A 25,142-nucleotide genomic window follows, 5' to 3' on the forward strand; every position below is an offset into this window, starting at 1 on the left:
GCTCGCCCCCGTCACATGATCCGGAGCCCTCGGGAAGGGCGGCGGTGAGCGGGACCGGGAGCGGGTGGGGGACGGCACCGGGACCACCGGAAACGGGGGGGAAACGGCACCGGGACCGGGGAAAACGGGGGAGGACGGGGAGGGGACGGAGCGGGACCGGGACCACCGGGAGTTGGGGGGAAAACGGCACTGGGACCACCGGGAGTGGGGAGGGAACGGCACCGGGATCGGGGGGTGCTGGGAGGGAAACGGCACCGGGACCACCGGGAGTAGGGGCAAGTGGTACCGGGACCGCCGGAGCGGTAACGGGACCGCCGGGAGTGGGTGGAAGCGGTCCCCGGGACCCCCGGGAACCGGAAGGGGAACAGCACCGGGAGCGGGGCAGGGGGGAGCAGCCCCGGGAGCACCGGGAACGGGGGATGGAGCAGAACCGGGACCGGGACCGGGCCCCGGGGAGGGAGCGGGTACCGGGAGCACCGGGAGCAGCGGTACCGGGAGCACCGGGCCGGGCTGCAGCCGTACCGGAGCCGGTACCGGTAGCGGGGCGGGGCCGGCCCGGCGGTTCCGCGGCCGCGGGGAGCGGTACCGGTGCCGGTACCGGAGCCGGTGCTGAGCGGCGGCTCCCGCAGCACGGCCGGGCCATGGCGATCGAGGGCGGCATGAAGTGCGTGAAGTTCTTGGTTTTCTTCTTCAACTTCATCTTCTGGGTGAGTCCCCACCGGGGGGGTCCCGGTACCGACAGAACCGGGAGGGACCCTGCTGATCACCGCAGTTTGGGGGTCCCGGTACCGACAGAACCGGGGGGGGACCCTCCTGATCACCCCAATTTGGAGTCCCGGTACCGACAGAACCGGGGGGGATCCTCCCGGTCACCCCAATTTGGGGGGTCCCGGTACCGGGGGGGGGGTCCCCGGTGCTGGGGGGGGGGGAGTTGTTGTCACTTTGTCACTTTGGGTGAAGCCACGTCCTGTCCCCAAAGGGGGCACGGGGGACCCCAAAATGAGGGGGGAGGGACCGGGGGGGGACCAGGGGGGACCGGGGAGGGTTTGGGGGGGACCGGGGGGGACCGGGGAGGGTTTTGGGGGGACCCCCGGGGGGGCGGGACGGGGCTTTGGGGAAGTCGGGGTGAGGAAAGAGCGGCGGAGCCAACGGCCGGAGCGGGGGGGGGACACTGAGGGGACATTGGGGGGGACACCGGGGACACACGGCGCCATTTCCCGCCCCCCCCCCCCCGCCGGACCGTAGCCGTCCCCACCCGGCTGAGTCACCCCCGGAGTGCCCGCGGGAACGGGGGGGGGGCACACACACACACACACACGGTGACACGGCGGGACACGGTGCCAACCCCCCCCCCCCCCCGCGCTCACCGGCCATGGGGAGGGGTCTCTGAGGGGGGGGGGGGATGGGGAATGGACCCCCCGGGACCCCCCCGGTTGGCGCTGCCCCCCCCGCGCTCTTCGCGTGGCCGGAAGGCCGAAACTTCCTGAACTGCCCGCGGCGCCCCCCCCGCGTGTCCCCCGCTGTCCCCTCCCCCCATTGGGGTCCCCCCCCCCAATCTTGGTTTGTCCCCAAATTGGTGCCGCGGGGGGGGGGGGGGGGGGGCGATTTGGGGAGGGGTCCCCAACTGTCAGTGGCCCCCCCCCCCCCCACGTGTCCCTCCTGGTGTCCCCCCCCCTCTTCATTTTGTCCCAAATTGGAGCAGAACGCGGCACCGAGGGGGTTTTTGGGGAGGGGAATTTGGGGATGGGGGTTTTTGGGGAGGGGGGGTTTTTGGGGATGGGGGGTTTTTGGGGATGGGGGTTTTTGGGGATGGGGGTTTTTGGGGAGGGGTTTTTGCGGATGGGGTTTTTGGGGAAGGGGTTTTTGGGAATGGGGGTTTTTGGGGAAGGGGTTTTTGGGAATGGGGGTTTTTGGGAATGGGGGTTTTTGGGGATGGGGGTTTTTGGGGATGGGGGTTTTTGGGGAGGGGTTTTTGGGAATGGGGGTTTTTGGGGATGGGGGTTTTTGGGGATGGGGGTTTTTGGGAATGGGGGTTTTTGGGGAGGGGGTTTTGGGGAGGGGGGTTTTTGGGGAGGGGAATTTGGGGATGGGGGTTTTTGGGAATGGGGGTTTTTGGGGAGGGGGTTTTTGGGAATGGGGGTTTTTGGGGAGGGGGTTTTTGGGGATGGGGGGTTTTTGGGGAGGGGGTTTTTGGGGATGGGGGTTTTTGGGGAGGGGGTTTTTGGGGATGGGGTTTTTGGGGAGGGGGTATTTGGGGATGGGGTTTTGGGGAGGGGTTTTTGCGGATGGGGTTTTTGGGGAGGGGGTTTTTGGGAATGGGGTTTTGGGGAGGGGGGTTTTTGGGGAGGGGGTATTTGGGGATGGGGTTTTTGGGAATGGGGGTTTTTTGGGGAGGGGGTTTTTGGGGAGGGGGGGTTTTTGGGGATGGGGGGTTTTTGGGGATGGGGGGTTTTTGGGGATGGGGTGTTTTTGGGAATGGGGGTTTTTGGGAATGGGGGTTTTTGGGGATGGGGGTTTTGGGGAGGGGTCCCCAGCCCCTCGGTGCCCCCCAGGTGTGCGGCGTGGGCCCTGGTCGCCATCGGCATCTACGCGCTCGTGGCGCTGGGCCGGGCCCCGGTGGGCGGCTCGGGCTGGAGCCCCGCGGCCGTCGTGGCCCTCGGCGTCGTCATCTTCTTCACGGCCTTCTGGGGCTGCTGCGGGGCCTGGAGGGAGAGCTACTGCATGGTCACCACGGTCAGTGCGGGCCGCGACCCCCAGGGACCCCCACAGGGACCCCAGACCCAGCCTGGAACGGGGGGAACCCCCCAGGGACACCCAGGGACACCCACAGGGGACCCCAGACCCAGCTTGGAATGGGGGAACCCCCAGGGACACCCCAGGGACACCCACAGGGACCCCAGACCCAGCTTGGAACGGGGGAACCCCCCAGGGACCCCCACAGGGACCCCCACAGGGACCCCCAGACCCAGCTTGGAACGGGGGAACCCCCAGGGACACCCACAGGGACCCCAGACCCAGCCTGGAACGGGGGAACCCCCCAGGGACCCCCAGGGACCCCCACAGGGACCCCTGACCCAGCCTGGAACGGGGGAACCCCAGGGACCCCCACAGGGACCCAGACCCAGCCTGGAACGGGGGAACCCCCAGGGACACCCACAGGGACCCCAGACCCAGCTTGGAATGGGGGAACCCCCAGGGACACCCAGGGACCCCCACAGGGACCCCAGACCCAGCTTGGAATGGGGGAACCCCCAGGGACACCCCACAGGGACCCCAGACCCAGCCTGGAATGGGGGAACCCCCAGGGACACCCACAGGGACCCCAGACCCAGCCTGGAATGGGGGAACATCCCCCGGGACCCCCACAGGGACCCCAGACCCTGCCTGGAATGGGGGAACCCCAGGGACCCCAGACCCAGCCCCCTCATGGTCACCATGGTCAGTGAGGGGCTGGGACCCCCCAGGACCCCCACAGGGACCCCAGACCCTGCCTGGAATGGGGGGAAACCCCCGGGGACCCCCACAGGGACCCCAGACCCAGCCTGGAATGGGGGAATCCCCGGGAACACCCAGGGACCCCCACAGGGACCCCAGACCCAGCCTGGAATGGGGGAACCCCAGGGACCCCAGCCCCAGCCCCTCATGGTCACCACGGGTCAGTGAGGGGGGGGCGCACTGGGGCACCCCAGGGACACTCCAGAGACCCCTGGGGACAGCCCAGGACACCCTCAGGACACCCCAGGGACACCCACAGGGACCCCTGACCCAGCCCAGAATGGGGAACCCCCCCGGGACCCCCACAGGGACCCCTGGGACACCCTAGGGACCCCTGACCCAGTCCCTCATGGTCACCACGGTGAGGGGGGCCTGCCTGAGGGACACCCCAGGGAATCCCTCCAGGGACCCCTGACCCAGCCTGGAATGTGGAAATCCCCTGGGACCCCCCCAAATCCCTCCGTGACCCCCCCCTGACCCCCCCGTGCCCCCCCAGTTCGCCGTCCTGCTCAGCCTCATCTTCCTGGTGGAGATCGCCGCCGCCATCACCGGTTACGTCTTCAGGCACAAGGTGGGTGGGGGTCCCTCCCTCCCCATCCCGGGGGTCCCTCCCTCCCCATCCCGGGGGTCCCTTCCCTTTTCCCTTTTCCCTTTTCCCTTTTCCCTTTTCCCTTTTCCCTTTTCCCTTTTCCCTTTTCCCTTTTCCCTTTTCCCTTTTTTTTCCCTTTTCCCTTTTCCCTTTTCCCTTTTCCCTTTTCCCTTTTCCCTTTTCCCTTTTCCCTTTTCCCTTTTCCCTTTTCCTTTTTCCCTTTTCCCTTCTCCCTTCTCCCTTCTCCCTTCTCCCTTCTCCCTTCTCCCTTCCCTTCCCCCCCCCCCTCTCTGGGGGTCCCCGACCCCTCCCCACCCCCGGAGGTCCCTCCCGTCCCCCCCGTGACCCCCGGTGCCCCCCCAGGTGCACGGGCTGGTGCAGGAGGGGCTCTGGGAGGCCGTGAGGAGCTACGAGCAGGACCCGTCCCTGGCCGCTGCCCTGGATGGCTTCCAGCAGGAGGTGGGGCTGGGGTCTCCCCAATTTGGGGGAGGGGGCTGCTCCTGGACCCCCTCCTGGGTGGGTTCCAGTATGGGGGTGACCCCAATTTGGGGAGGGGGCTGCTCCTGGACCCCCTCCTGGGTGGGTTCCAGTATGGGGGTCTCCCTTAATTTGGGGAGGGGGCTGCTCCTGGATGGATTCCAGCATGGGGGTCTCCCTAATTTGGGGAGGGGGCTGCTCCTGGATGGATTCCAGCATAGGGATCTCCCTTAATTTGGGGAGGGGGCTGCTCCAGGACCTCCCCCCTGGATGGATTCCGGCATGGGGGTCACCCTTAATTCACCCCCAGTTTGGGGAGGGGGCTGCTCCTGGATGGATTCCAGCATGGGGGTCTCCCTTAATTTGGGGAGGGGGCTGCTCCTGGGTGGATTCCAGCATAGGGGTCTCCCTTAGTTTGGGGAGGGGGCTGCTCCTGGATGGATTCCAGCATGGGGGTCTCCCTAATTTGGGGAGGGGGGCTGCTCCTGGATGGATTCCAGCATGGGGGTCTCCCCAATTTTGGGGAGGGGGCTGCTCCTGGGTGGATTCCAGCATGGGGGTCTCCCCAATTTGGGGAGGGGGCTGCTCCTGGGTGGATTCCAGCATAGGGGTCTCCCTTAATTTGGGGAGGGGGCTGCTCCTGGGTGGGTTCCAGCATGGGGGTCTCCCTAATTTGGGGAGGGGGCTGCCCCGGGGACCCCTCCCCAGCATTCCTGCCCCGTTTCTGGGCAGTTTTCCTGCTGCGGCGTGAACAATTTCACCGACTGGGCGGGCGTGGCGCCCTTCGGTGCCAACGACTCCGTGCCCGCCTCGTGCTGCCGCCGCCCCGGGCCCGGCTGCAACGTGCACCCGACCCCCAGCACCGTGTTCGCCGAGGTGAGACCCCTCCCCAGCTCCTGACCGGCCCCCTCGGGGGGTCCCCGAGCCGCCCTGACCCCGCTGTGCCCCCCGTGTGCCAGGGGTGCCTGCCCAGCCTCGAGGCCTGGGTCAAGAGGAACGTGCTGGTGCTGGCGGCCGTGGCGCTGGGCATCGCCTTCTTCGAGGTGAGAGAGCCCGGAAATGGGGCTGGGAACCCCCCAAATATGGGCTGGGAACCCCCCAAATAGGGGCTGAGATACCCCCAAAATATGGGCCGAGGTACCCCCAAAATGGGGCTGGGAACCCCCCCAAATATGGGCTGAGACCCCTCCTCGATTTGGGGCTGAGACGCCCCCCCATGTCAAACCGATCCCCCCCAGTGTCCCTGTCCCCATTGTCCCCATCCTGTCCCCCCACAGTGTCCCCTCCATTGTCCCCTGTTCCCCATCCCTGTCCCCATTGTCCCCACTGTCCCCACTGTCACCATCCCTGTCCCCATTGTCCCCGTTGTCACCGTCCCTGTCCCCGCAGGTCCCTGTCCCCCTCATGTCCCTATCCCTGTCCCCCAATGTCCCCCCATTGTCCCTGTCCCCATCCCTGTCCCCGTTGTCCCCATCCCTATCCCCACTGTCCCTACTGTCCCCCATTGTCACCGTCCCTGTCCCCATCCCTGTCCCCACTGTCCCCACTGTCCCCCCACTGTCCCCGTTGTCACCGTCCCTGTCCCCATCCCTGTCCCCACTGTCCCCACTGTCCCTACTGTCCCCATTGCCCCCACTGTCCCCATCCCTGTCCCCACTGTCCTGTTGTCCCCCCATGTCCACACTGTCCCCGTTGTCCCCATCCCTGTCCCCGTTGTCACCGTCCTGTCCCCGCAGGTCCTGGGCATTCTCTTCTCCTGCTGCCTCATGCGGGGGGATCCGCAGCGGCTACGAGGTCATGTAGCCCCCGGTGTAGCCCCCTCCCCAAATTCCTGCCCCCCCCCGGGGGTCCCGAGGGGGCTCCGGGGGTCCCAGCAGGGCCCAAGTGCCGCCCCCCCCCTTTGGGGGTCCTGGGGGGCTTTGGGGACCCCCGGGGTTTGCAATAAAGAGGAAAAGCTTCTGGAGAGATGAGGGGGATTGGGGGGTTTGGGGGGTTCCTTTGAGGGGTTTGGGGGGGGTCTCTGGTGGGTTTGGGGTCCCTTTGAGGGGTTTTGGGGTCCCTTTGAGGGGTTTGGGGGGTCCCTTTGAAGGGTTTGGGGGTCCCTTTGAAGAGTTTGGGGTCCTTTGAGGGGTTTGGGGTCCCTTTGAGGGGTTTGGGGGGTCTTTGGGGTGGGTTTGGGGTCCCTTTGAGGGGTTTCAGGTGGTCTTTGAGGGTTTGGGGGGGTCTCTGGTGGGTTTGGGGGGTCCCTTTGAAGGGTTTGGGGGGGTCCCTTTGAGGGGTTTCAGGGGGTCTTTGAGGGGTTTGGGGGGGGTCTTTGGGGTTTTGGGGGGTCCCCCCTGGGTGGGACAGGAACCACATCCTGGGGGGACAAGGACCCTCGTGGGGTTTTGGGGGGCTCCATCCTGGAGTTTTGGGGTCCCCCTGTGCCCCATATGGGGGTCAAGGACTGGTCCTGGTGGCTCTGGGGGCTCTGAGTGCCACCTCAATGTCCCCAAACCCTCAGTGCCACCTCAATGTCCCCAAACCCTCGGTGTCCCTCAGTGCCACCTCAGTGTCCCCAAACCCTCAATGTCCCTCAGTGCCACCTCAATGTCCCTCAGTGCCACCTCAGTGTCCCCAAATCACCCCGAGCTGAGTGAAAACAGGGACAGGCGAGTTCAGGGCGTTTATTCCCCACCCCGGGGGGGTTAATTTGGGTCTGGGGTCTCTCAGTGAACTCCCTGGGCAGGATGAGGGCCAGGGCCAGGTCTGTGACACCCCAAGTGCCACCTCCATGTCCCCAAATCCCCTTTTAACCTTAAACAGAGCAAGGACAGGTGAGTTTGGGGCATTTATTCCCCACCCTTGGGGGATTGATTCCCCACTCTGGGGGGCTCATCCCCCAATCTCGGGGGGGTTTAATTTGGGTCTGGGGTCCTCTCAGTGGCCTCCCTGGGCAGGATCAGGGCCAGGGCCAGCTCCATGACACCCCAAGTGCCACCTCAGTGTCCCAAATCTTTTTTTAACCGCAAGCAGATCCACGACACACAAGTTTGTGAGGTTTATTCCCCATCCTTTGGGGGATTGATTCCCCAATCTCGGGTGGGTTTAATTTGGGTCTGGGGTCTCTCAGCGGCCGCCCAGGGCGGGCTTGGGCAGGATGAGGGCCAGGGCCAGGTCCATGGAGCCCCAAGTGCCACCTCAGTGTCCCCAAATCCCCTTTTAACCACGAACAGAGCGAGGATGGGTGAGTTCGCAAGGTTTGCTCCCCATCCTTTGGGGGATTGATTCCCCAATCTTGGGGGGGTTTAATTTGGGTCTGGGGCTCTGGGCCAGCCTGGCAAGATCAGGGCCAGGGCCAGCTCCATGACACCCCAAGTGCCACCTCCATGTCCCCAAATCCCCTTTTAACCTTAAACAGAGCAAGGACAGGTGAGTTTGGGGCATTTATTCCCCACCCTTGGGGGATTGATTCCCCACTCTGGGGGGCTCATTCCCCAATCTCGGGGTGGGTTTAATTTGGGTCTGGGGTCTCTCAGCGGCCGCCCAGGGCCGGCTTGGGCAGGATGAGGGCCAGAGCCAGGTCCCCAAATCCCCTTCCATCCATGACCCTGAGCACATCCACGACACACAAGTTTGTGAGGTTTATTCCCCATCCTTTGGGGATTGATTCCATAATCTCGGGTGGGTTTAATTTGGGTCTGGGGTCTCTCAGCGGCCGCCCAGGGTGGGTTTGGGCAGGATGAGGGCCAGAGCCAGGTCCCCAAATCCCCTTCCATCCATGACCCTGAGCACATCCACGACAGACAAGTTCAGGGCGTTTATTCCCCACCCTCGGGGGGCTCATCCCCCAAACTCGGGTGGGTTTAATTTGGGTCTGGGGTCTCTCAGCGGCCGCCCAGGGCGGGCTTGGGCAGGATGAGGGCCAGGGCCAGGTCCACGAGGGCCGAGGGCAGGTAGGAGGCCGGCAGCCAGAGCAGCTTGGCGTCCCAGCCCGCGCTGTAGCGGCTGCGCGGGTGCTGCGCCCGCAGCGCGTGCTCCATGCAGCGCGTCACCTTGGCCAGGTCCCGGTCACACAGCAGGGACAGCAGCAGGCGCTGCACCCGCAGGTCTGGGGGGGACAGAAAAAGGGCTCAGGGGGGGGTGAAATTGTGGAATTGGGGATTTGGGGGATGCAGGAAAAGGGGAAACTGAGGCAGGGGTGAGACGCTGGATTTTGGGAGGTGGAAAAGGGTTGGGGTCACACAGCAGGGACAGCAGCAAACGCTGCACCCGCAGGTCTGGGGGGACAGAAAAAGGGCTCAGGGGGGGTGAAATTGTGGAATTTGGGATTTGGGGGATGCAGGAAAAGGGGAAACTGAGGCAGAGGGGTGAGATGCTGAACTTTGGGAGGTGGAAAAAGGGTCGGGGTCACACAGCCGGGACAGCAGCAAACGCCTGCACCCGCAGGTCTGGGGGGACAGAAAGGGACAGACGGGGGTCAGGGGGGGTTTGGGGACAGCTGGGGGGGACAAGGACAAGGGACAGGTCCCGGTCACACAGCAGGGACAGCAGCAGGCGCTGCATCCGCAGGTCTGGGGGGGGACAGAAAAAGGGGTCAGGGGGGGTGAAATTGTGGAATTTGGGATTTGGGGGATGCAGGAAAAGGGGAAACTGAGGCAGGGGTGAGACGCTGGATTTTGGGAGGTGGAAAAGGGTCGGGGTCACACAGCAGGGACAGCAGCAGGCGCTGCACCCGCAGGTCTGGGGGGACAGAAAGGGACAGACGGGGGTCAGGGGGGGGTTTGGGGACAGCTGGGGGGGACAAGGACAAGGGACAGGTCCCGGTCACACGGCAGGGACAGCAGCAGGCGCTGCACCCGCAGGTCTGGGGGGGGGACAGAAAAAGGGGTCAGGGGGGGTGAAATTGTGGAATTTGGGATTTGGGGGATGCAGGAAAAGGGGAAACTGAGGCAGGGGTGAGATGCTGAATTTTGAGAGTGGAAAATGGTCAAGAAAGGGCAGGTGAGAGGTGAAAAAGGGTCGGGATAAGGGAAACTGAGGCAGGGGTGAAATTGTGAAATTTGGGATTGGGGGGGATGCAGGAAAAGGGAAACTGAGGCAGGGGTGAAATTGTGAAATTTGGATTGGGGGGGATGCAGGAAAAGGGAAACTGAGGCAGGGTGAGACGCTGAATTTTGGGGTCTGTGAGGGGTGGAAAAGGGTCAGGGAAGGGGAAACTGAGGCAGGTGAGATGCTGAATTTTGGGCTCTGGGTGGCAGACAGCCGCTCGGGAGAGGGAGCTGGGGCTCACACTGGGGCAGGAAGTGCTCCCCGTAGCTGCTGCGCGTGGCCGGCTCCAGGCGCTCCCAGCGCTGCCGCAGCGACGCCTCCAGCGAGTCCAGGTCCGTCGCGCCGGTCTTGAAGAACCCCGGCTCCACAATGCTGACCTTGACCCCAAAGTGCCGCATGTCCCGCCTGCGGAGGGGGGCAGGAGGTGACCAGAGTGGCCAGGGGGTGGGCAGAGGGGTCAGGGGGTGGGCAGAGGGGTTATGGAGTGGCCATAGGGGTCAGGAACATCCTGAGGAACCCCGGCTCCACAATGCTGACCTTGACCCCAAAGTGCCGCATGTCCCGCCTGCGGAGGGGCACAGGGGGGGTCACACAGGGGTTATGGGGTGATGAGGAGGGTCAGGGAGTGATCAGGGGGGTCAGGAACATCCTGAGGAACTCCAGTTCCACAACGCTGACCTTGACCCCAAAGTGCCGCATGTCCCGCCTGGGGAGGGGCACAGGGGGGTCAGGGGGGTTTATGGGGTGGCCAGAATGGTCAAGGGGGTGACCAGAGAGGTTATGGGGTGGCCAGAGAGGTCAGGAGGGGGTCAAGGGTGGCTGGAGGGCTCAAGGTGTGGCCAGAGGGTGTCAGGCTGTGGCTGGAGAGGTCATGGCACGACCAGGAGGGCCCAGTCCATGCCCAGGGGTCAGTCCATACCCAGGGGTCAGTCCATGCCCAGGGCCCTCAGTCTGTGCCCAGAGGGGTCAGTCCATGCCCAGGGGTCAGTCCATGCCCAGGGCCCTCAGTCTGTGCCCAGGGGGTCAGTCCATGCCCAGAGCGTTCAGTCCATGCCCAGGGCCCTCAGTCTGTGCCCAGAGGGGTCAGTCCATGCCCAGGGGTCAGTCCATGCCCACAGCCCTCAGTCCATGCCCAGGGCTCTCAGTCCATGCCCAGGGCCCTCAGTCTGTGCCCAGGGCTCTCAGTCCATGCCCACGGCCCTCAGTCCATGCCCAGGGCTCTCAGTCCATGCCCAGAGCACTCAGTCCATGCCCAGAGCACTCAGTCCATGCCCATGGCTCTCAGTCCATGCCCAGAGGAGTCAGTCCATGCCCAGGACTCTCAGTCCATGCCCAGGGCTCTCAGCCCATACCCACGGCCCGCAGTCGGTGCCCAGGGCTCTCAGTCCATGCCCAGGGGTCAGTCCATACCCAGGACTCTCAGTCCATGCCCAGAGTGCTCAGTCCATACCCACGGCCCCTCAGTCCATGCCCAGGACTCTCAGCCATGCCCAGGACTCTCAGCCCACACCCATGGCTCTCAGCCCACACCCACGGCTCTCAGTCGGTGCCCAGGGCCCCGGTGCCCACCTGAGGCTGTCCGAGAAGGCCTCGATGCAGTATTTGGAGATGCAGTAGCCGCCGCCGTTGGCCGAGATGCGGCCCAGCACGCTGGACGTGTTCACCACGCGGCCCTCGCGCGCGCTTCAGCAGCGGCAGCAGCTGCAGCGTCACCTCGATGGCGCCCAGCGCGTTCACGGCCAGCACCCGCCGGAAATCCTCCATGTCCATCCACTCCGTGGGCCCGATGGGGTTGGCGATGCCCGCGTTGTTCACCAGCCCAAACAGCCCTGGGGGGGGACAGAGCACGGGGGTACCCCAAACTGGAACATCCAGTGTCCCCTGGCACCCCCAGAGTGTCCCCTGGGACCCCCAGAGTGTCCCCCACGTGCCCTGGGGTCAATGGGGTTGGCGATGCCCCGCGTTGTTCACCAGCCCAAACAGCCCTGGGAGGACATGGAGAGTGGGGGGACCCCCAGAATGGCACCCCCAGTGTCCCCTGAGACCCCCAAAGTGTCCCCACATCCCCCACAGCTCCTCCCCGTGTCCTTGTCCCCCCCCCATGTCACAGCCCCTCCCTGGGGTCTCCACATCCCCTGTGTCCCCTTGTCCCCTCCTTCGCTCCTTGTCCCTCCATGTCCGCCCTGCCTTGCAGCCCCTCCCCAAGCCCCCAGACCCTTTTCCCCCCTCCCCATTCCCTCCCCCCTCTCGAAGACTCCACCCTGTCCCCAATCCCCCAGACCCTTTTCTCCCCCTCCCCAACCTCCATCCCCTTTTCCCCCTCTCCCACTTGCCCCCATCCCCTCCCCAATCCCCAATCCCCTTTTCCCCCCCATCCCTCACCTTTGTCCCCCACCTCCCTGTGCACCCAGCCCCTCCCAAGCCCCCAGACCCTTTTCCCCCTCCCCAATCCCTTTTCCCCCCCATCCCTCACCTTTGTCCCCCACCTCCCTGTGCACCCAGCCCCTCCCGAAGCCCCCAGACCCTTTTCCCCCCTCCCGAAGCCCCCAGACCCCTTTCCCCTCCCCTTTTTCCCCTCCCGTCCCTCACCTTTGTCCCCCACCTCCCTGCGCACCCAGCCCCTCCCGAAGCCCCCAGACCCTTTTCCCCCCTCCCCAAGCCCCAGACCCTTTTCCCCCTCCCCAATCCCCTTTTCCCCCCCATCCCTCACCTTTGTCCCCCACCTCCCTGCGCACCCAGCCCCTCCAAGCCCCCAGCCCCTTTTCCCCCCTCCCCAAGCCCCCAGACCCTTTTCCCCCTCCCCAAGCCCCCAGACCCCTTTCCCCTCCCCTTCCCCCCCCGTCCCTCACCTTTGTCCCCCACCTCCTGTGCACCCAGCCCCTCCCAAGCCCCCAGACCCTTTTCCCCCTCCCCAATCCCCTTTTCCCCCCCATCCCTCACCTTTGTCCCCCACCTCCCTGTGCACCCAGCCCCTCCCAAGCCCCCAGACCCTTTTCCCCCCTCCCGAAGCCCCCAGACCCCTTTCCCCTCCCCTTTTTCCCCTCCCATCCCTCACCTTTGTCCCCCACCTCCCTGTGCACCCACTCGGCGGCGCGGCGGATGCTGTCGGAGCGGGTGACATCGAGCAGGACGGTTCTCAGGTGTGCCCCGGGGGTGTCCCCGCGCAGGCTCTCGGCGCCCTGCGGGGTCAGGCACGCCGCCAGCACCCGGTAGCCCTGGCGGGCCAAGCGCCGCGCCAGCAGGCGCCCGAAGCCGCTGTCGCAGCCCGTGATGAACACGTGCTTGTCCCGCACCGACGGCAGCGTGCGCCGGTCCCGCAGCAGCCACAGCAGCGCCCAGAGCAGGGCCAGGAGCAACAGGTACAGCAACATGGCCTGGGGACACAGGGGACACCAACCCTGTGTGACACTGCCAGTGCCAGGTACAGCAACATGGCCTGGGGACACAGGGGACACCAACCCTGTGTGACACTGCCAGTGCCAGGTACAGCAACATGGCCTGGGGACACAGGGGACACCAACCCTGTGTGACACTGCCAGTGCCAGGTACAGCAACATGGCCTGGGGACACAGGGGACACCAACCCTGTGTGACACTGCCAGTGCCAGGTACAGCAACATGGCCTGGGGACACAGGGGACACCAACCCTGTGTGACACTGCCACTGCCAGGTACAGCAACATGGCCTGGGGACACAGGGGACATTGACAGGTAGAGCAACATGGCCTGGGGACACAGGGGACATCAGCTGTGTGTGACACTGACAGCGCCAGGTACAGCAACATGGCCTGGGGACACAGGGGACATCGACAGGTACAGCAACATGGCCTGGGGACACAGGGGACATCAGCTGTGTGTGACACTGACAGCGCCAGGTACAGCAACATGGCCTGGGGACACAGGGGACACCAACCCTGTGTGACACTGCCAGTGCCAGGTACAGCAACATGGCCTGGGGACACAGGGGACATCGACAGGTAGAGCAACATGGCCTGGGGACAGGGGACATCAGCTGTGTGTGACACTGACAGTGCCAGGTACAGCAACATGGCCTGGGGACGGGGGACACGTGTGACCCTCACTCTGTGTGACACTGACAGTGCCACCAGGGCCAGGAGTGCCAGGTACAGGAACATGGCCTGGGGACAGGGGACATCAGCCCTGTGTGACACTGCCAGCGCCAGGTACGGGAACATGGCCTGGGGACACAGGGGACATCAGCCGTGTGTGACACTGACAGTGCCAGGTACAGCAACATGGCCTGGGGACACAGGGGACATCGACAGGTACAGCAACATGGCCTGGGGACAGGGGACATCAGCTGTGTGTGACACTGACAGTGCCAGGTACAGCAACATGGCCTGGGGACACAGGGGGACACCAACCCTGTGTGACACTGCCAGGTACAGCAACATGGCCTGGGGACACAGGGGACATCAGCCGTGTGTGACACTGACAGCGCCAGGTATAGCAACATGGCCTGGGGACGGGGGACACGTGTGACCCTCACTCTGTGTGACACTGACAGTGCCACCAGGGCCAGGAGTGCCAGGTACAGGAACATGGCCTGGGGACCAGGGGACATCAGCCGTGTGTGACACTGCCAGTGCCAGGTACAGGAACATGGCCTGGGGACAGGGGACATCAGCCCTGTGTGACACTGCCAGTGCCAGGTACGGGAACATGGCCTGGGGGGAGGGGACAAGGGACACGTGTGACCCCTGCCAGGACCCCCCGAGGGGGCTCAGTGAGACCCCCAGCCCCCACCCTACCCTACCCTGAGCACGGGGGTCTCTCCCCGCAGACAGAGCGGTCACCCGAGCCTGGCTCCGGTCACCCGGGACTGGCTCCGCCTCCTGTGTCCCCACGGGTGCCCGATTGGGGAGGGGGTCCCGGCCCTGTCGGGTGGGGAGGGGTCCCCCCAAAGCCCCTCCCGGGCCGGGCCGAGCCGGGAGCTCCCCCCCAGCCCCGCCGTGTCCCGCTGTGGCCCGGGCCAGGCCCGGATTAACGGGGCCGCGTCACCGCCGAGCACGGGGGGGGGCTCCGGGGGGGTCCCCTCGGGGCCCGGCCCCCCCGCCCGGGGGCAGCGGCGACCCCCGGGACCCCCGGGCCGGACCCTGCCCTGGCCGGGACCCCCAAACTGGGACCCCCAGCCCGGCTGGTGCCCGTGTGGGGAGGGGGGCCCATGGGGCCGTGTGACCCCCCCCGCACGGCCCCGGGCCCCCCTGCGGGACCCCCATGGGGGAATTGGGGGTGGCAGGACCCCCATGGAGAGGATTTGGGGTGTCAGGAGCCCTGTCCGGGGGGGTCTGGGGTCTCAGGACTCCATGGGGGCACTTGGGGTGTCAGGACCCCCCTTTACACCCCACCTTGGCGTTTGAGGGTGACCCCGGGGGTCTGTCCCGTGTCCCCAGAGCCCCCCTGAAACAGGAGGAACCCCCGGTATGGGGGGGCGGTGCAGAGAGGGGGGGGGTCCCCAAATCCTTCCTGGGGACAGAGGAGGGGTCCCCCACATCCTTCGGGGGTTGCAGGGGGAGTTCCCAAGTCCCTCTGGGGGGGGCAAAGGGGGGGGTCCCCACCTCCTTACTGGGGCAGACGAGGGGTCCCCAAGTTTCTCAAGGTTGCAGAGGGGGGGGCTCCCCACTTGCCTCCGGGGGTCCCCAAGTCCTTCAGGGGGTCCTCAAGTCTCTAAGGGTTGCAGAGTGAGGAGGGGGTCCCCCAGGTCCCTCGGGGGGCAGAGGGGGGGTCCCAATCTCCTTCCGGGACAGAGTGGGGGTCCCCAACTGTCTCAAGGTTGCAGACGGGGGGGGGTCCCCAATTCCCTCGGGGGGTCCCCAAAACCCTCAGGGTTGCAGAGGGGGGGTCCCAATCTCCTTCCGGGACAGAGTGGGGGTCCCCAAGTGTCTCAAGGTTGCAGAGGGGGGTTCCCCAAAACCCTCGGGGTTGCACAGGGGGGGGTCCCCAAGTCCCTCAGGGGGGCAGAGGGGGGGGTCCCAATCTCCTTCTGGGACAGAGTGGGGGTCCCCAAAACCCTCGGGGTTGCACAGGGGGGTCCCCAAGTCCCTCAGGGGGGCAGAGGGGGGGTCCCCACATACCTGGGGGGGGCTGCGGGGCTGCGGGCGCTGCTCCGGCCGCGGCCTCGGGGCCGTGTGAGCCGGGGGGGGGGGCGGGGAGCAGGGGAGGGGTCCGGGGGGATTTGGGGCGGGGGGCGGGGGGGCCAAGGCCGCTCCTCCCGTGCCTGGCACGGCCACAGATCCCCGGGGGCAGGGAGGGGGGGATTGGGCAGCTTTGGGGAGAAATCACCCCAAAATGGGGCCGGAGCTCCTCAGTGGGGGAAAATCACCCCAAAATGGGCCTTGAGCCCTCCCCAATGGGGGAAAATCACCCCAAAATGGGGGGAAATCACCCCAAAATGGGGCCCTGATCCCCCCGGAATGGGGGAAAATCACCACAAAATGGGGGGAAATCACCCCAAAATGGGCCCTGAGCCCTCCCCAATGGGGGAAAATCACCCCAAAATGGGGCCCTGAGCCCTCAATGGGGGAAAATCACCCCAAAATGAAGCCTGACTAAAGCCCAGCCAGTCCCACAATGGGGGAAAATCACCCCAAAATGGGCCCTGATCTCCCAATGGGTGAAAATCACCCAAAAATGGGGGAAAACCACCCCAAAAACGAGCTCTGATCCCTCCCACATGGGGGAAAATCACCCCAAAATGGGCCTTAAGCCCCCCACTCCCCCCCCCCAACAGGGAATTAAAGCTCTGCCAGCCCCAGATTTGGGGGAAATCACCCCAAAACGAGCCCTGCCCTCCCCCCATGAGGGAATGAAACCCCTCCCACCCCCCCCCGGGGGCACTGAGCACCCAAAAATGGCCCCTTTGTCCCCAATCAAAGCAGCCTCAGAGCCTCGTTAAGCTCTAAAGAGGATGAGGGGGCTTAGGGGGGGATTTTGGGGGGGGGGGGGGCTGTGCCAGGGTCCCCCTGGCCCGGCCTGACCCCCCCCCTGAACCCCCCCACCCCCCCCCACCCCTCCCCTTTATTGCACACCCCCTCTTTATTCCATTGCTGTCAGTGCTGGGGGGGGCGGGCAGCGTGGTGAGACCCCCACTGGTTATTTGGGTCTGGGGGTTTCTGGGGGGTCCCGGGGGGGGTTTTGGGGGGTCCCTCAGGAGCAGGAGGGCTGCAGCTGCCCCTTGTAGACGTACTCGAGGGCGGGTGGCGATGGTCCTCATGTCCAGCTCGATGCTCCTGGCCCAGTTCTCCACGTCGCCGATCTCCTGAGGGTGGCGGGGGGTTTGGGGAGGGGATTTTGGGGAGGGGGCTCACCCCGGGGTGGGGGGCGGGGGGTGGCACCCATCCTGTTCCATTGAGGGGCTCTGGGGGCTCCCTGGGACCCTCTGGGTGCTCCTCAGGACAGCCCAGGACACTCCAGGTGCTGCCCAAGATCCTCTGGATGTTCCCCAAGACCCCCAGATGTTCCCCAGGACCCCCTGGGTGCTGCCTGAGACCCCCAAGACGTTCCCCAAATCCCCAAAATGTTCCCCAAGACCCCCTGGATGCTCCTCAAGACCCCCCAGAACCCCCTGAGCTCTGCCAAGACCCCCAAGATGTTCTCCAGGACCCCCTGGGTGTTCCTCAAGATCCCCCAAGACCCCCCTGGGTGCCACTCAAGACCCCCATAATGTTCCCCAAAATCCCCAAGATGTTCCCCAGGACCCCCTGGGTGCTGCCTGAGACCCCCAAGATGTTCCCCAAATCCCCAAAATGTTCCTCAAGATGCCCTGGATGCTTCTCAGGACCCCCAAGATGTTCCTCAAGATCCCCCAGAACCCCCTGGGTGCTGCCCAAGACCCCCAAAATGTTCCCCAAGATCCCCAGGACCCCCTGGGTGCTGCCCAAGACCCCCAAAATGTTCCCCAAGACCCCCAAGATGTTGCTCAGGACCCCCAAATGTTCTCCAAGACCCCCAAAAATGTTCCCCAAGACCCCCAAGATGTTCCCCTAGACCCCCAAGATGTTCCTCAAGACCCCCCCAGGACCCCCTGGGTGCTGCCCAAGACCCCCAAGATGTTCCCCAAGACCCCCAAAATGTCCCTCAAGGTCCCCTAGGACCTCCTGGGTGCTGCCTGAGACCCCCAAGATTTTGCTCAGGACCCCCAAATGTTCCTCACGACCCCCCCGGGTGCTGCCCAAGACCCATAAAATGTTCCCCAAGATCCCCCAGGACCCCCTGGGTGCTGCCCAAGACCCCCAAAAATGTTCCCCAAGACCCCCTGGGTGCTTCTCAGGACCCCCTGGATGCTCCTCAAGACCTGCTCTGGGCTGGGCTTTGGGGTAGTTTTGGGGTGAGTTTTGGGGTGTGTTTGGGATGAGTTTTGGGGTGGTTTTGTGGTGTGTTTTAGAGTGTTTTTGCAGTGTGTTTTGGGGTGTGTTTGGGATGGTTTTGGGGTTGTTTTGGGCTGGTTTTTGGGGTGTGTTTTGGGGTGGTTTTGGGGTTGTTTTGGGCTGGTTTTTGGGGTGTGTTTTAGGGTGTTTTTGGTGTGGTTTTGGGGCGTGTTTTGGGGCGTGTTTGGGGTGTGTTTTAGGATGTTTTTGGATTGGGGATGATTTTGGGGTGGTTTTGGGGATGGCTTTGGAGTGTGTTTTTGGGGTGTGTTTTAGTGTGGTTTTGGGGGTGTGTTTTTGGAGTGCTTTTGGGGTGTGTTTTAGTGTGGTTTTGGGGGCGTGTTTAGGGTGTGTTTTGGGGTGTTTTTGGGGTGAGTTTTAGGGTGTTTCTGGGGCGTGTTTTGGGGTAGTTTTGGGGTGAGTTTTAGGGTGTGTTTTGGGCTGTATTTGGGGTGGGTTTTGGCTGTGTTTCTGGCGTATATTTGGGGTGTGTTTTAGGGTGATTTTGGGCTGTATTTTAGGATGCATTTGGGCTGTGTTTTTGGGGGATTTTTAGTGGGGTTCCCCACCTTGAGGGCCTGGTTGAAGCTCTCCACCACGGTGATCCACTGGCTGCTCTGGGCTGGGTTTTTTGTGGTGGGTTTGGGGCTGTATTTGAGCTGGGTTTGGGCTGTGTTTGGGCTGTGGTTTTGGGGTGATTTTGGGCTGTGTTTTGGGGTAATTTTGGGGCAGTTTTGGGCTGTGTTTTGGGGTATTTTTGGGGTGTTTTTGGGCGGTGTTTTGGGGTATTTTGGGGCTGTGTTTTGGGGTATTTTTGGGGGTGGTTTTGGGGTATTTTGGGGTGATTTTGGGCTGTGTTTGGGGGGTATTTTTGGCTGTGTTTGGGCTGTTTTTGGGGTATTTTTGGGGCTGTGTTTTGGGGTGGTTCTGGGCGGTGTTTTGGGGTATTTTTGGGGTGATTTAGGGCTGTGTTTTGGGGGTTTTTCCCCACCTTGAGGGCCTGGTTGAAGCTCTCCACTATAGCAATCCACTGGGCACTCTGGGCTGGGTTTTGGGGCTGTGTTTTTGGGGTGATTTTGGGGTGGTTTTGGGGTATTTTGGGGTGATTTTGGGCTGTGTTTGGGGTATTTTTGGCTGTGTTTGGGCTGTGTTTTGGGGTATTGTTGGGCTGTGTTTTGGGGTGTTTTGGGGCTGTGTTTTGGGGTGGTTCTGGGCGGTGTTTTGGGGTGTTTTTGGGGTGATTTAGGGCTGTGTTTTGTGGGTTTTTCCCCACCTTGAGGGCCTGGTTGAAGCTCTCCACCATGGCGATCCACTGGCCGGTCTGGCGGGCGAACTGAGCCCGCCTGCACCTGCAGCGTCTTCACCTCCTGGTCCAGCTTGCGCTGGTTCACGTAGGCCTGGGCCACCCTGGGGGGACACAGAGGGGACATTGGGTCACCAGGGGGGACATGGGGGTCCCCAGAGGGTCTGTGAGGGGCTGGAAGTTCCCAGGTGGGGTTTGGGGTCCCCATGAAGGGTTTGGGGTTTGGGTGAGGGGTGATCCAGAAGGAATTGAGGGTCCCCAGGCAAAGTTTGGGGTCTCCATAAGGGGTTTGGGGTCTCCAGAAGGAATTGGGGGTCCCCAGGAAGGGTTTGGGGTCCCCAGGTGAGGTCTGGGGTCTTCAGACAGGGTTTGGGGGTTTGGGTGGGGGTGGTCCCATAAGGAATGGGGGGTCCTGGAGGGGTTTGGGGTCCCCAGGGGAGGTTTGGGGTTGGGGGGGTTGGTCCCATAAGGAATTGGGGGTCCCAGAGGGGTTTGGGTGTGGGGTGTCTCATAAGGAATTGGGGTCCCGGGGGTTTAGGGGTCCCTGGGCAGGGTTTGGTGATTGGGGAGGGGCTGTCCCATAAGGAATTGGGGGTCCCGGGGGCTTTAGGGGTCCCTGGGCAGGGTTTGGTGTTTAGGGAGGTGCTGTCCCATAAGGAATTGGGGGTCCCGGGCTCACCCCACGTTCAGGTGATCCACCAGGGCCTCGGTGAGGCGGGTGGCGGCCGCGATGGCGTCCCGGCGGCGCCGCTCTGGGGGGGGACACGAGGGGACAGCGCCGTGAGGGGCGGCGGGACCCCCGCCCGGCCTGACGCACCGCGTGACGTCAACACCACATCGCCTGACGTCAGCATGATCCCGTGTGTGGCGTCACCGTGCGAAACCTTCCCTGTCCCCCTCAGGATCCCTCAGGGCCCCTCAGGCTTCCCGCCCTTTCCTCCCCTCTTGACGGACAGCCGCGCCAGCCAATGAGACGCCGCGCTGCGCTGAGCGACAGCCGCAGTAGCCAATGGGGCGCGGCGGGCGGGGTTCGTTGCCATGGGGACGGGGGGGGCGGGGCTCACCCTGCAGCTCGCGCCGCTCGCTCTGGCGGGCCTGGTGCTCCTTCAGCAGCCGGGACAGCATGGCGGCGCCGCCGCGTCACGTGACACAAACACACGCGTATAACGCCGGGCGCGTGACCGGAGGGGCGCCCCGCCCCTTTCCAGTGCGTCACCGGCACGTGAGCGGGGGCGGGGCGGGGAAACGGCCACGTGACCTGGGGGGGGTTATAGGGGCTCTATAGGGGATTGGGGGGTCCTGTGGGGCCCTATAGGGGCTATAGGGGATCCTATAGGGGATGAGGGGGGTGTCCTATAGGGGCAATAGGGGCTATAGGGGACCCTAAAGGGGATAGGGGGGGCTGTAGGGGCAATGGGGGCTATAGGGGATTGGGGGGTCCTGTGGGGCCCTATAGGGGCTATAGGGGACCCTAAAGGGGACAGGGGGGGGCTGTAGGGGCAATGGGGGCTATAGGGGATTGGGGGGTCCTGTGGGGCCCTATAGGGGATCCTATAGGGATGAGGGGGTGTCCTATAGGGGCAATAGGGGCTATAGGGGACCCTAAAGGGGATAGGGGGGGCTGTAGGGGCAATGGGCGCTATAGGGGATGAGGGGGGGTGCCCTATATGGGCTATAGGGGCTATAGGGAATGGAGGGGTCCTGTAAGGGATTGGGGGGACTGGGGGGTCCTATAGGGCTAAAGGGGATAGAGGGGGGTCCTATAGGGGCTGTAGGGGATGGGGGGGATTGAGGGGTCCTATAGGGGCTACGGAGACTGGAGTGTCTATAGGGGCTATAAGGGATTGGGGGGACTGGGGGGTCCTGTAGGGCTGTAGGGAATGGGGGGGATTGAGGGGTCCTATAGGGGCTGTAGGGGATGGGGGGCATTGAGGGGTCCTGTAGGGGATTGGGGGGATCTATAGGGGCTATAGGGGATGGGGGCATTGAGGGGTCCTATAGGGCTGTAGGGAATGGGGGCATTGAGGGGTCCTATAGGGCTGTAGGGAATGGGGGGCATTGAGGGGTCCTATAGGGGCTGTAGGGGATTGGGGGGGGGGGTATAGAGGGTCCTGTAGGGGATTGGGGGGATCTATAGGGGCTATAGGGGATGGGGGGCATTGAGGGGTCCTATAGGGGCTGTAGGGGATCCTAAAGGGGATGGGGGGGGGGGCTATAGGGGCAATAGGCGCAATAGGGGGTGGGGGCTTCTATAGGGGATTGGGGGGGGGGGTCCTATAGGGGCTATGGGAGACTGGGGTGTCTATAGGGGCTATAAGGGATTGGGGGGATCTATAGGGGCTATAGGGGATTGGGGGGTCCTATAAGGGATTGGGGGGGGGACTGGGGGGTCCTGTAGTGCAGCAGGGGATTGGGGGTGTCCTATAGAGGCTATAGGGGATTGGGGGGGAGTTCTATAGGGGCTGTAGGGGATTGGGGGTGTCCTATAGAGGCTATAGGGGATTGGGGGGGTCCTATAGGGGCTATAGGGGATTGGGGGGGGTTCCTATAGGGGCTGTAGGGGATGGGGGGGGGTCCTATAGGGGCTATAGGGGATGGGGGGGGTTCTATAGGGGCTATAGGGGATGGGGGGTGTCCTATAGGGGCTATAGGGGATGGGGGGGGGGTTCTATAGGGGATTGGGGGGTGTCCTATAGGGGCTATAGGGGATTGGGGGGGTCCTATAGGGGCTATAGGGGATTGGGGGGGTCCTATAGAGGCTATAGGGGATGGGGGGGGGTCCTATAGGGGCTATAGGGGATGGGGGGGGGGTTCTATAGGGGATTGGGGGGGTGTTCCTATAGAGGCTATAGGGAATGGGGGGAATTGAGGGGTCCTATAGGGGATAGGGGGATCTATAGGGGATCCTATAGGGGATTGAGGGGTCCTGCAGGGTCTGTAGGGGGTGGGGGGATCCTATAGGGGCTATGGGGGAGTGCGGGGTTCTATAGGGAACAGAGGATGAGGATGAGGATGAGGAAGGCGCAGCCCACACTGGGGGAGGGGCTCGGGCTCGGCCGCCCCCGCTCGGCCGCTCCCAGTTCATTCCCAGTTTATCCCAGTTCATTCCCAGTTTATCCCAGTTTATTCCCAGTCCCTCCCAATTTATCCCAGTTCATTCCCAGTTTATCCCAGTTCATTCCCAGTTCCTCCCAGTTTATCCCAGTCCATTCCCAGTTCACTCCCAGTTTATCCCAGTTCCTCCCAGTCCATTCCCAGTCCATTCCCAGTTCCTCCGAGTTCATTCCCAGTCCCTCCCAGTTCCTCCCAGTTCATTCCCAGTCCCTCCCAGTTTATCCCAGTTCATTCCCAATCCCTCCCAGTCCCCTCCCAGTTCATTCCCAGTCCCTCCCAGTTCATTCCCAGTTCATTCCCAGTCCCTCCCAGTTCATTCCCAGTTTATCCCAGTTCCGGCCACAGGAATTCGAGCGGGAACCGCGGCCAAAAATTACCCGGGAAAAATGAAATAACCCGGGAAAAATAAACTGGGAAAAACGAAATAACCCGGGAAAAATAAACTGGGAAAAATAAAATAACCCGCAAAAAATGAAATTACCTGGGAAAATAACCCAGGAATGGGGTAAAAATGTCCTGGGAATGGGGAAAAAAAATAAAATTTGGGATGCTCATCCTGAAATAAACCCCAAAATAAACTTGGAAAATAAATCCTGAAAATAAGCTCCAAAAATTAATCCCAAAATAAACCCCGAAAATAAATCCTCAAAATAAACCCCGAAAAATTAACCCCAAAAATAAATCCACAAAAATAAAGCCTGAAAACAACCCCCCAAAAATAAATCCTGACAGTAAGTCCCGAAATTAACCCCCCAAAAATAAACCCCTGAAATAAACCCCTGAAATAAAACTCTAAAAATAAAATTAAAATTAAAAAAAATAAAACTAAAATCACCCAAAATAAACCCCTGAAATAAACCCCAAAATTAAAATTAATAAAATTAAAAAACCCCAAAATAAAGCCCTGAAATAAACCCCCAAAATAAAAAATAAAATTAAAAATTAATAAAAATAAAACCCCCAATAAACCCCTGAAATAAACCCCCCCAAATAAAACCCAAAAATAAAAATAAGATTAAATAAAACCCAAAAATAAAATTAAAATTTAAAATAAATAAAAATAAAACCCCAAAACAAACCCCAAAAATAAAAATAGGAAGAATTGGGCTGGGGAGGGCCAAGGGGGGGGTTTGGACCCCCCGATCCCGCTCGGACCCCCCCAAAATCCCCCCAAAATCCCGGGGGGAGGGGCCGGGCACGTTCACACGGCCCCGGCGCTCCCAAAAATCCCAAAAAAATCCCAAAAATCCCCAGAGGGGCTCTGAGAGGGGCTAAAAATAACCCAAGGCTGGAAAAATCCCAATTCCACCCCAAACATAACCCAGGGCTGGAAAAATCCCAATTCCACCCCAAAAACAACCCGGGAGATGGAAAACGGCCCAAAATCCCAATCCCACCCCAAAAATCCTCCCTGTGCTCTGGGGTCAGTGCCGGGGTTTGGGGTCACTCCCTGGGTTTGGGGTCCTGGAATTTGGGGTCACCCCCTGGATTTGGGGTCACCCCCTGGATTTGGGGTCAATCCCCGGTGCCGGGATCGGTCTCAGGGTTTGGGGTGATTTCCTGCATTTGGGGTCACTCCAGGACTTTGGGGTCACTCCGTGGGTTTGGGGTCAGTCTCTGAATTTGGGGGTCAGTGCCCGGATTTGGGGTCACTCCAGGAATTTGGGGTCACTCCCAGGATTTGGGGTCAGTGCCTGCTTTTGGGGTCACTCCGTGGGTTTGGGGTCACTCCAGGAATTTGGGGTCACTCCGTGCATTTCGGGTCACTCCAGGAATTTGGGGTCTCTCCGTGGGTTTGGGGTCAGTGCCTGGTTTTGGGGTCTCTCCGTGGATTTGGGGTCAGTCTCTGAATTTGGGGCCACTCCCAGGATTTGGGGTCAGTCCCTGGGTTTGGGGTCAGTGCCCGGATTTGGGGTCACTCCTGGCAATTTGGGGTTGCTCCTCGTGTTTGGGGTCAGTGCCTGGGTTTGAGGTGAGTGCTGGGATTTGGGGTCACTCTGAGGATTTGGGGTCACTCCCGGGATTTAGGGTCAGCTCCTGGATTTGGGCTCCCTCCCGGGTTTGGGGTCAGTGCCTGGTTTTGGGGTCACTCCGTGGATTTGGGGTCACTCTGGGAACTTGGGGTCAGTCTCTTACTTTGGGGGTCACTCCCCGGGATTTGGGGTCACTCCCCAGGGCCTGGCTTTGGGGTCACTCCGTGGCTTTGGGGTCACTCCGTGGCTTTGGATTCAGTCCTGGGATTCGGGGTTCACTCCTCGTGTTCGGGGTCACTCTCGGGTATTTGGGGTCAGTGCCCGGATTTGGGGTCCCTCCCTGGCTTTGGGTCCCTCCGTGGGTTTGGGGGTCACCCCCTGGGTTTGGATTCAGTCCCGGTGTTTGGGGTCCCTCCCTGGATTTGGGGGTCACTCCCCGGGATTTGGGGTCACTCCCCAGGGCCTGGGTTTGGGGTCCCCCCCTGGCTTTGGGTTCAGTCCCGGTGTTTGGGGTCCCTCCGTGGTTTTGGGGTCCCTCCCTGGCTTTGGGTTTGGGGTCCCTCCGTGGCTTTGGAGTCCCTCCCTGGCTTTGGGGTCCCCCCCTGGGTTTGGGTTCAGTCCCGGTGTTTGGGGTCCCCCCCTGGGTTTGGGGGTCCCTCCGTGGCTTTGGGTTCAGTCCCCGGTGTTTGGGGTCCCTCCCGCTGTTTGGGGTCCCGCCCCCTCCCTGCCCCGCCCCTCCCGGGCTCTCCGGGGCTTCCCCGGTCCCGCGGGGGGA

At 62.8% G+C, this 25,142-nt stretch overlaps 3 protein-coding genes across 3 annotated transcripts; 1 reads left to right on the forward strand and 2 right to left on the reverse strand.

Moving 5' to 3' along the window:
• The first annotated feature begins 629 nt into the window (after positions 1 to 629).
• Positions 630 to 6,524, forward strand: CD63 (CD63 molecule). The gene is given in 9 exon segments (XM_063179249.1): positions 630 to 707; positions 2,553 to 2,564; positions 2,566 to 2,733; positions 3,992 to 4,066; positions 4,448 to 4,543; positions 5,294 to 5,437; positions 5,521 to 5,604; positions 6,298 to 6,333; positions 6,335 to 6,524. Coding segments are annotated over 9 exon segments (711 nt in total). The 5' UTR covers positions 630 to 641; the 3' UTR covers positions 6,365 to 6,524.
• Positions 6,525 to 8,346: 1,822 nt separating this feature from the next.
• On the reverse strand, positions 8,347 to 14,545 carry RDH5 (retinol dehydrogenase 5). Its single transcript, XM_063179252.1, is given in 6 exon segments — positions 8,347 to 8,651; positions 9,834 to 9,997; positions 11,162 to 11,265; positions 11,267 to 11,421; positions 12,648 to 12,966; positions 14,368 to 14,545. Coding segments are annotated over 5 exon segments (963 nt in total). The 5' UTR covers positions 12,964 to 12,966; positions 14,368 to 14,545; the 3' UTR covers positions 8,347 to 8,427.
• Positions 14,546 to 16,726: 2,181 nt separating this feature from the next.
• BLOC1S1 (biogenesis of lysosomal organelles complex 1 subunit 1) lies at positions 16,727 to 20,469 on the reverse strand. Its single transcript, XM_063179262.1, is given in 6 exon segments — positions 16,727 to 16,805; positions 16,807 to 16,869; positions 19,251 to 19,316; positions 19,318 to 19,384; positions 19,960 to 20,032; positions 20,345 to 20,469. Coding segments are annotated over 6 exon segments (378 nt in total). The 5' UTR covers positions 20,406 to 20,469; the 3' UTR covers positions 16,727 to 16,757.
• Positions 20,470 to 25,142: the final 4,673 nt, after the last annotated feature.

Source organism: Melospiza melodia, chromosome 31, assembly GCF_035770615.1.
Source record: "Melospiza melodia melodia isolate bMelMel2 chromosome 31, bMelMel2.pri, whole genome shotgun sequence".
Classification (NCBI taxonomy): Eukaryota; Metazoa; Chordata; class Aves; order Passeriformes; family Passerellidae; genus Melospiza; species Melospiza melodia.